General features: G+C 38.0%; 1 protein-coding gene across 1 annotated transcript; it reads left to right on the top strand.

The window, feature by feature from the left end:
• Nucleotides 1–5,504: 5,504 nt before the first annotated feature.
• On the top strand, nt 5,505–10,298 carry Smp_087860 (phosphomannomutase). The gene is made up of 6 exons (XM_018798032.1): nt 5,505–5,690; nt 5,733–5,809; nt 5,849–6,040; nt 7,678–7,753; nt 8,877–8,986; nt 9,835–10,298. Exons 1-6 carry the CDS (start codon nt 5,519–5,521, stop codon nt 9,943–9,945), a joined length of 738 nt encoding a protein of 245 aa, XP_018653014.1. The 5' UTR covers nt 5,505–5,518; the 3' UTR covers nt 9,946–10,298.
• The last annotated feature ends 774 nt before the right edge of the window (nt 10,299–11,072 follow it).

The following is an 11,072-nucleotide window of genomic DNA, read 5'->3' as shown; positions in this document are numbered from 1 at the left end:
TCTCCATCCAACTCCCTCCTGAGCCTTCCTTTCCAGTTCTTCCCAGTTGCTATTCATCCTTTTCATATCTGCTTCTATTTCCCGGCATAGTGTGTTCTTTGGCCTTCCTCTTTTCCGCTTCCCTTCCGGATTCCAAGTTAGGGATTGAGTCGTGATGCACATTGGTGATTTCCTCAATGTATGTCCGATCCACTTCCAACGTCTTTTCCTAATTTCCTCATCAGCTAGAAGCTGGTTTATCCTCTCCCATAAAACGCTATTGCTGATAGTATCCGGCCAATGGATATTGAGTATTTTGCGTAGACAAATGTTTATAAATACTTCTACCTTCCTGATGATGGTCGTAGTAGTTCTCCACGTTTCAGCTCCATACAGTAGGACTGTCTTGACGTTCGTATTAAAGATTCTGACCTTGAAATTGGTTGAGAGTTGTTTTGAGTTCCATATGTTCTTCAATTGTAAAAATGCTGCCCTTGCTTTGCCAATCCTCGCCTTTACATCTGCATCCGATCCTCCTTGTTTATCAACGATGCTCCCCAGGTACTTGAATGTTTCCACCTCTTCCAGAGTTTCGCCATCAAGTGTGATTGGGTTGGTGTTCTCCGTGTTGCATTTGAGAATCTTGCTTTTTCCTTTGTGAATGTGGAGCCCTATCGATGCAGAGGCTGATGATACATTTGCGGTCTTCATCTGCATTTGTTCGTGTGTATGGGAGAGGAGGGCTAGGTCATCTGCGAAGTCCAAATCATCTAATTGATTCTGAGCTGTCCATTGTATTCCGTATTTCCCGTCATGTTACGTCCTTGAATCTTTCTACCCACTTTGTGCCGAGTATGACTTGTCTAATGTAGATTAAGACCTTGACCCGATAGGCTGACTGGCTTAACCCTGGGGCTAATATGCGTGAGTTCGAAGTGGGGGTAGAGAGACGAAAACTATTCTATCCCTGATTGGCTGGCAAGCACGCGCGCGCGAGAGAGAGAGAAGACAAAGACAACTGGAACGCTAATCACTTCATCCCAACCCCGATCTAGCACTCGAATTCCCAATTCAGATTAGGGTGAAAAGTTACATGAATAAATAGATGACTAAGCTGACCACAACGTACAATAATTAGAAAATACAATTATGTCCAAAACTGGGGGATTATAGTAGAAAATAGGGTACAAAAGATTGCGTCTAAACGACAATAGCTTTAGAACAGAAAATGCTATGGCAATGAATTATGCATCAAACGAAAGCTTATGATCTGTAGAATAGGCTAGGGGCAAAAGTAAATGTTACAGTTTTACAAGCTTTGAATTAAATGAATTAACGTCCCCAAAAATAGCTTCCGTAATTTGTTAAGGCTTCTTGTTTTGCGGTTCACATCACGTCAGTTGTCAAATTCTTCATAATCCAGTCAATCACTAGAAGCAAGAGGAATGGGGAGAGTAGACAGCCTTGTCTGACTCCGGTCCTTACTGGAAATGCATCTGTCAGCTGTCCTCCATGCACGACTTCGCACTGTAGTCCATCGTATGAGTTTTGGATAATGTTGACAATCTTTTCAGGAACTCCATAGTGTCGAAGAAGTTTCCATAATGTTCTCCTGTCCACGCTGTCAAACGCCTTCTCATAGTCGATGAAGTTGACGTATAGTGATGAGTTCCACTCAACTGATTGTTCAACGATGATCCGTAGTGTCGCAATCTGGTCTGTGCACGACCGATCCTTACGGAATCCAGCCTGATGATCCCGAAGTTCGGCGTCTACTGCGTCTTTCATCCGATTCAGCAGCACTCTGTTGAAAACTTTTCCTGACACTGATAACAAACTGATGCCTCTGTAGTTTTCACATTGGCTCAGATCTCCTTTCTTTGGTATCTTGATGAGATATCCTTCTTTCCAGTCCATTGGCACTTGTTCCTCTTCCCAAATCTTCTTGAATAGAAGGTGAAGCATATTTGCAGTTATTTTAGTGTCTGACTTCAGTGCTTCTGCTGGTATATTGTCAGGTCCTGCCACCTTCCCACTTTTGATTTGTATGATGGCCATCTTGACTTCTTCGATCGTTGGTGGAGTGACATCTATTGGAAGGTCAGTGTGTGCTGCTTCGATGTCCAGTGGATTCAATGGGGCTGGTCTGTTCAGCAGTTCCCCGAAGTATTCTGCCCATCTTTTCCTCTGTTCTTGAATCTCAGTGATTGTCTTTCCTTCTTTGTCCTTGACTGGTCTCTCTAGTTTGCTATATCTCCCTGCCAATTTCTTCGTTGTATCATATAGCTGTCTCATATTTCCTTCTCTTGCAGCTTTTTCCGCCGCCGTTGCTAGTTCTCCCATGTATTTCTGCTTGTCGACCTTAATGCTTTTCTTCACTTCCCTGTTTGCTTCTGCGTAGTCTGCTTGTGCTTTGACTTTCTCTGCTCATGTTCGGCTGTTGTTAATTGCTAGTTTCTTCTTCTTCCTTTCTTGAATTTTGTCCAGGGTTCCCATAGAGATCCATTCCTTGTGATGATGCTTCTTAGGACCAAGAACCTCCTGACACATTGAAGTTAGTGCTTCTTTTATCCCTTTCCAGTTGTCCTCCAAAGTAGTTTCTTGTTCATTCAGTAGATCCTGTAGAGCTTGGAACCTGTTGTTGAGAGTTATCTTGAATTCGTGGAGCTTGTCAATATCTCGAAGGAAGGCTGTATTGAACCTTTGCAATGCTGTTTGTCCAGTTTTCCAGTGTTTCTTAAGCTTCAGTCTCATCTTGGCCACAACCAGGTGGTGATCTGAAGCTATGTCAACTCCTCTCCGGGTTCTCACATCTTCCATTGATCTTCGGAATTTTTTGTTGATACAGATGTGATCTATCTGGTTCTCTGTGGTGTGGTCCGGTGAGATCCATGTAGCTTTGTGTATGCGCTTGTGTGGGAATATTGTGCCGCCTATAACCAATTTGTTGAATGCACATAGGTTTGCAAGTCTCTCCCCATTTTCATTTCTCTCTCCTAATCCATGTCGTCCAATTACATCTTCATATCCTGTGTTGTCCACTCCAACTTTAGCATTTAGATCTCCCATCAGGATGGTCAGGTCCTTTCGTGAGCACTTCTCTATAATTGATTGCAGCCTTTCATAGAACTGATCTTTATCATCGTCGTTGCTATCATTGGTGGGTGCATAACATTGGATAACGTTCATTGCGATCCCTTGCTTCTTTGTTCTGAATGATGCTTTGATTATCCTGGGTCCATGAGATTCCCATCCAACAAGTGCATTTCGTGCTTCTTTGGACAGCATTAGAGCAACTCCCTGAGTGTGTGGAGCATTTTCCCCTTCGTGACCGGAGTACAGCAGCATTTCTTCTGTACCTAGCCTTTGTTGTCCAGTTTGTGTCCAATGGGTTTCGCTGATTCCGAGTAATGCCAAGTTGTATCTCCTCATTTCCATTGCTATTTGGCTGGTCTTTCCTGTCTCCCACATTGTCCGGACGTTCCATGTACCTATAAAGAATGTTGCTCTGGTTGTTAGAAGGTGCATCGGTCTCGTGACTTCCGAAGAATCTCGGCTTTCATCATGAGACGTCATAATTATTCCTTCAACTCCCAGGGCAGAGTTCAAATGGTTTGAATTATTTTTTCTGGTAAGCGTTTTTTAGCGAGTTATCTTTTCTACGGGATGGGGTCGCTAACCCCATGCCCAAGCCTCCTCCTTTACCCGGGCTTGGAATCGGCAGTAACTCTAGAAGAGCTACAGACGGAGTTGACCTTATACTGGCATTTCGTATCTTTAATTATGATCTGGGTGTTAATATGTCTTATCTTTTTGCTCCCTCCAGCACTAATAATCTCCGAAGTCATAGCAAGGAGGTTCTGAAACCGCGATCTAATAAACTAAAGGTGGGGTCCCGTTTTTATCATCGAGTGGTTAATGACTGGAACGCCTTATCCGAACAAGCGGTATCACCCCTATCAGTGAACATTTTCAGGGAGAATCTGGACCTTCACTGGAAGGAAATCTGTCAGGATTAACACAGGTTCATCAACCTACTATCCTTATTGCTGAAGACTGAAGACTGGAACCGTTGTTGTTCAGTTTACGCATAGTCGTCAAATTGTCACTTGATAATGAAAACTGCAAATTCAATGATGATGAGTTAACAGTGATTTATTATGATTTCAATATTTTAATATTTCAAAAACTATAAGAAATGGTTTTTTCAGTGTTTTAACAATGCACAAAGTGTCTTTTTTCCTCGTGTTTATTTGAGTTTTTCAAGGTCACTGTTGGCTACGTAGTCATTGCTACTTTTCTTCCTTAGGATATGTTGCATCACAGTCTTCCTCAGTCTAACACTCTTTCATTTTCGTTTTTATTTGAAAGAGAAGTATTATTGTTTACGGAATAATAACAACAACAGTTAATTTATATTTTATTGGCGACCTTTGAGCGACGCTAGAGTGACCTTGAGTGTCCACCTGATAACTAGGACCAAAGGTGGTTATAAATTAGCGTGAGGAATTAGAATAAGGATTTTCAGTTGATGGATAGGTTTAAGAATTAGACTTATGGTTTTTATCACGAATTGATATCAACTACTGTCCCAAATATCTGCCGAATTGATGAGTGAATTAAGAGCCGAATTCCGAGACTTGTTATTCTATACCTGATTGGTTCGTCCATAAATTATAGTCTCTTTGCATTTCAACTATTTAAATCAACATTTTTTTGGCTTTACAGGAAATGGTTCATTCGCCGAGTCAAATCGACATATATCACCATATAAATAATTCAATAATTAGTTTACGGTCCTGTGTAACTCTTAGAAATTGTACTCAAACTTCTTAGAAAAGCGTCAAAGGATAATATACCTGCATGTATAAATATAGATATATATAAAGTATTGGACGTAAATTTAAATTAGATACCATAATGTCATTTTTAGTTTAGTTCCTTTATTCATGTAAATGCGAAGTTTATTCTTCAGATAAGCTCTATCACATAAGTCTCAAGATATTATAAGGAAGTGATCATTTTATTTCACAATTATCGTTGCTTAACACAGTTACTTTAATATTTTCGGTTTTCTAATGTTTCTTGTTATTGATAGCTCTCAAATAGATATAAAAGTATCTATCGGTATAAAAAGTCTGTCCTTTTAACCATCTGGTTGATTGTCTTATATTCTTATAAAGACTTTGCTATTTCTTGCCTCATTTTAATTATTCTGGGAATAGTCTTAGTTTCTTCGTTGTACTTCATATTTACGTTAAGCTTTCTACTGAACACTTCACAGTTTCTGAAAGCTTTTTGCTTATAAAACCAGATGTACAAGATAAAAAATAGCTATTTGAAGTGGGCATTTCTCGTAGATTGACTAAAGACGGAAAAAAGTTCGAAATCACCTCACAGAGTCAGAGATAAGTGTAATTTTGTAAATTCTCTCGAATTGATGTTCTTCAAATTGTATGTTTTGTAAACCTTCATATCTACTTTTAATGGTTGTAAAAATGGTATTCTGTTGATCGTTTTTATTAGTTGCTTGTGTACAATGAGCAAAAAGGTCATTTGCCTATTTGACGTTGATGGGACACTTACAAAGCCACGCAATATTATATCCGATCATATGTCTGGATTTTTGCTTAAATTGTGCTCTAATGTTCCCTTGGCTGTGGTTAGTGGTTCGGATTTCCAGAAAGTTTCGTCACAGATTGGGACATTAGGTAGGAATGTTTATCAATAAAGCTTTTTATTTACGCATGAAGCTACCGAAAAATTTCCATATATATTCTCTGAAAATGGTTTAGTAGTACACAATTATGGTCAGAAAATTAAAAGTACGGTATGTAAGCGAGTGTTCTTCAACGTACTTTTATTTCAGAATATTGTTGAGCATGTTAGTGAAGACACCCTTCAACGTTTCATCAACTTTTGCCTCCAGTATATGTCGAACCTCTGGCTTCCGAGGAAAAGAGGAAATTTTATTGAATTCAGAAATGGTTTGATAAATGTTTGTCCAGTTGGACGAAGCTGTAGTCAAGAAGAACGAGATGAATTTGCTGAATATGATGCGGTAAGGATGATTCATATTCACTGAAAAAGTGGGTCTTCTTTGTATACCTACTGCAAAATAAGCGTTTCACGATCGGCTGTCCAACAGTTTTCCCTTGAGTGTTATTGTCAAATTTTAAAATCGACGAAAATATCGTAATTTGTCCATTTGTTTCGCAGATTATTGTACATTTTACGGGGGCACGTGTGTTGCTTTAAATTTTCAGGTGATCCGTATTTCTTATCGATACATAATATATTACAGCTGCGCCCTGGTAACATGAGAAAAGTTTAGCTGCTATTGCTTGTCTCCTGAAACATTGTAGTAAAATAAAATTATGTTATTATGTACTTTATTCAGGGATTCCAGTCTTGTAACATCTATGGAACGATAGTTACAAGTCATTTTTTAAGATGGTCTTTCTTATACCTCATTATGAAAATATCCCGAACGTTGCTGCTGCCTTGACGTGGTGGTCGGGCTTGCGCATTGTGATGAACCAGTCAAGCTATACTGGCTGGAACAATCGTTCCTCAAGGTCCTACTATGCTAGACAGGTCAGTTGAAGAGCTGTAAGACTAAAAGCAGCAAACCCAAGGTTGGAAGGCGAAGTCGTACTGCTGACTGTATAGAGGTGTGACGGCAGTAAGATGTTTCCTTCAGACAACTAGCATAACAGCGATGCTGCCTTCCCACAAGGAGGGGTGGTTTAGAAAAGGTCCACCCTAAAAATGCACACCTCTCCTTATCCCGTGGGTATCCGTCTCCGACGGTGATATCCCAACAAGTGCAGAGCTAACACAGAAATTACCCACACAAAGGTCGCGTGTGACCGACCTCAAGTAGTTGTCCATCGGGCACTGCAGTCACCTCGCCAAAATAGACAGCCGACGAACTACACCCTCCGTGTATCTGGCGACTCGATGGCTAGTTCTCATGAACTTGCAGGTGTAGGCTTAGCACTTAGTACGAGGGCAGAACAAGCACTATTAGAATAGATCCCCGTTAATAGTCACCTTTGTGCTGTCCGGCTAAACGGCTCCGTAAGAACTCGGAAAGATAAAGACACACGTCGTTGCATTTTCGTCTTTTCTGGCTACGCTCCCACTGACTGCAACCCGGATAAAGTGAAAGATGACTTGTACAGAAAGCTCTCTGAACTTCTTAAAAAAGCTAAGCAAGTGACTTTAATGCTCAGTTAGGCAGTTGCATCTCAAAACAATTAGCAATATAAGTTTACATGTGAATCTGGTACATGCACTACGTTTTATTGGTGATACTAACTGCTTCTGGTTTTAGTACATTCAAATTAGTTTCCGTGATTTGTAAGAGCACTTAAGAACCAAATGTCCAAACCAGCTTAGCACTACTGAATCGTCAATTTAGACAAACTTTGTCCCCAACCCAAAGTACCATTCATGATCAGAACATTTCTATTCAATCATATGAATGAATTCTTGATAATGGATATCATCTAATCTTTTTAGTGCTTATTAACATTGTTTTCACATGAACTTATGTGAACAATATCTGTGCAATTACGAGTGTAATCTCTCAATATTTTGGTCTTTTTGTCTAAGTACATTTACATCATCACCTATCAATGATATGGTAATAGAATAAATGTTTTTTGACGGTTCTATATTTTTTTACTTTAGAAACATAAAATTCGCGAAGATTTTGTCATGAAAATGCGTTCGGAATTTGATTCAAGTCCTTTACAATTCGCTATAGGTAAGCTAATTCATACAGTCAGATGGTTATATAGAAAGTAAAAACCTGGGATAAACATGTATCGGGACACGTTTCTAATCTACACAGTATGTATAGTGGTAAAAAAAGGGTAACTATAGTCGCCTAATGTACAAATGTTTTTAAGCGCAGGGTATGGCTTAAAGTTGGGGCTACAGAACGACGAGTCAGTGATGAATGTTTCGAGCTAATTATTAGGCCTCAGGTCCAAATTCTGCTACTTATGAGACAAATATCCCTTATGATAGTGGATGATTATCATCCTATACCATGAATTGACTGAAGTGGAAAATGTCAACCATTAATTAGTTGTTTAAGGATGACATCCGCACCTCAACGCCTAAACACTAACCGTGTCTTATATATACTAAAGTCTTAGGTACGCACCGCCACCGAATCTCATCTTCTCATTGCTTTCTAGTTCTCAATTTTCTGTAACTAAAACTATGTCGAAATCGAAGTAGGTGAAAAAGGATTTGACCTTGTGTTTTGACACTTTAGAGCTAAATGCCTTGTTATCATCTAAGCCACTGATCGCTCAATATATTTCAGTATTGTTGTTATAACGTGTGACCTGTGTGCCCTGTTAATATATAGCGTGACGATGCCGCCAATTAGAAAGCATTGAATTTATCGATCGGACCAGTGACACATAAAATCCGTACTAGCAGTTGTCGGTCCTGCCATCTTCCTAGCCCAGCCAGTTAAGTCCAGGAAACTAATAACAGCCTCTGCAATATGAATCATTATATTTAAAATATACTGAGTTTACATAACAATCAAAAAGACCACATCGTACCATAAAATAAAAAAGAACATTTGTACGAGATTCAGCCAAATGTGGCTGTGGATGTGGGAGGCAGTAATTTATAGACTGGGGATAACTGAAGAGTCAAGACAACGCTTATAATAAGAGGGATATAGATATGAATAGTTTAGTTAGTTAATCATTATACAGTAAAAATATGCACATAGTATTGGTCCATAAATAGTTTTCATAAGTTACCATTCATAATTCTCTTCAGAATATAACAATTATATTACATTATTTTATGATGTTAATGTACGGTTGTAATCATATGGTTTGTTTACTTTTCTTTTGTAGGTGGACAAATTAGTATTGATGTTTTTCCAAAAGGTTGGGACAAACGATACTGTTTACAATTCTTGGAAGATTACGATACTATACATTTTTTTGGCGACAAAACAGAGGAGGTAAAAGCATTAAAATTAATGGATGTTTACATATTTCATGTCTTCGTATTTTTGTGTACGACTGTCACAGTTAAACAAATTTGTATACAATTAGTAATTACGTTTTTATTATCCTTTTTATTTGTCCATTGTTTGAAAATACACGAGTGAATACTTTTACATTCTGTATCTATCCAAATATAATGTATACTCGAACAAAGTTGTTGGTCAAACTAGATTGAAATGTAAAAATAGGAGGATAATAGTATAATCAGTAGTTTTCATACTGATGACACAGTACATGGGCTGAAATGCTCATTAAGGAATTCTAACCAAGTCTGAGAATATTTTCCATATGTTTTTTCCAATGAATGACCAACGAAGAACCAGATAACGCAAATAATAATAATATTTTTGTGATATTCTAATAAGTTTAAAATCGTATTTCTGACTGATTTAATATCAGTCACTTAATTCTGTATAAGTGACTTACATTAAGTCGCAGAACATCAGAAATACAATTTTCTACTCATTGGGATATCGCAAAAATATGTTTATCATCAACCTTCTAACCAATCCTCAGTTTCTTTGAAACTGTCAAGTTTAACCTCGGTATTGATACCTACAAATAACTCAATGGTAACCTCTACAGCTGACAATGAATGACACGTTTTTAAACTTTGTAAGGGTAATCATTTTCCCTCAAGATAGTAGATACAGATTGCTGATAAATACCAACTAGCATGCGTATAAGGTTAAACAGGGCTTCTTGTCATTATGTTGACCAATCATCTTACATATGTCTTTGGTTTACCTATCATTATACAGTGTATTATTACTTTTTACTTTTATTATTTCTGTATTCTCAGGGTGGAAATGATTACGAAATATTCAGTGACCCACGAACTATTGGACATACTGTCACATCACCGGAAAATACAGAAGCTCAACTCAAAGCGTTATTCCCTGAATATTGTTAATCATGTATATAAATAAACACATAGCAATAAGAAATGACAGCGTTTGGAAAAGAAAAATATAAGTGCAAATCTATTTCTAAATCGTTTTTGTAAACAGAATTTTAGTTTACACTAGGCACAGTTTTGTTTGTTCATTTGTTACTTTGACTTCTTGTTTATACTTAAATATTACTATTGTTTGATGATTGATTATTCCAGTTTGTGCGCGATGATGGTATTTTATAGAACAATAGTTATTACTTTTTAATATTGCCATATCTTATCTTATTTTGTCCTTTTTTTAATTCATTAGGTTACTTTTCCTGTAGAAACTATAATATGTTATTGTATTTGTAATTAGATATTAGTTAGTTGAGGTTTTCTTTTGCCTACAGATTTATGAAGTGAGTGGTGTGATATTGAGATTGTGAACCCGACTCGGTAGTTTTGTCCGACCAACACTGCTCATTCCGTCAATCAGTGAATTCAAAAACTCATTCCACTTTCTAGTTTGACCGCCTCTTAGCTTCCTTCCAATCTATTTTTAGCACTAATAAGCATGGCATGTTGAGGTAGGCGGTAGTTTGACCCACGTTCCATACATCGTAACCACCTCGTTCGGCAGATATTCAGTCTCATCAACCGATTCGCCACCTTTACTTAGAACCCCATAATTAGCCTCAACATTTTTCACTCTGTCGTTTCGTAAAACGCCAGAAATGATTCGAAAACACCCATAATGAAAAGATTTTAGCTTATACATATCTTCTATTTTCGTAGACCATGTTTTACCACTATAAAAGTAGGCTACCGCTCAGTATACTCGTCCTCTAAATGGTAAACGGACATCTCACTTTTGCCAAAAGTGACGCATGATTTCAAAAGCTAGTTGAGCTTTTTGATAGTGTCCCCAGACTTCGTCAGACCGCAACCCACCAGGGCTGACAAAGCTTTCAGGATAAATAAAGCGATCAAAATGTTTAACTTCTCAATTTTCTATTATTAATCTTGTGATAAACAGAGATCAGCTATGAAGCAACGTCTTACATTCAAGGATGGAGAAACGTGCTTGTATTATTGCTCAAGGTGATCAGAAGACTTTTGCATTTTCTCAGAGTTTTCATCAAACAAATTATTTGCCTGAGAGT

The sequence above is a fragment of the Schistosoma mansoni genome, chromosome 6 (genome assembly GCF_000237925.1).
Source record: "Schistosoma mansoni strain Puerto Rico chromosome 6, complete genome".
NCBI lineage: Eukaryota > Metazoa > Platyhelminthes > Trematoda > Strigeidida > Schistosomatidae > Schistosoma > Schistosoma mansoni.
The sequence above is the reverse complement of the archived record's forward strand: the minus strand, read 5'-3'. Positions and strand labels throughout refer to the sequence as shown.

What these genes read in the sequence shown, in the direction of transcription:
- Smp_087860 (XM_018798032.1), top strand. Translation starts at nt 5,519, where the DNA reads ATGAGCAAAAAGGTCATTTGCCTATTTGACGTTGATGGGACACTTACA. An exon ending in AATTTGCTGAATATGATGCG is followed by an intron (nt 6,041 to 7,677) that starts GTAAGGATGATT and finishes TTTTTACTTTAG; the next exon opens with AAACATAAAATTCGCGAAGA. An exon ending in TCCTTTACAATTCGCTATAG is followed by an intron (nt 7,754 to 8,876) that starts GTAAGCTAATTC and finishes TTTCTTTTGTAG; the next exon opens with GTGGACAAATTAGTATTGAT.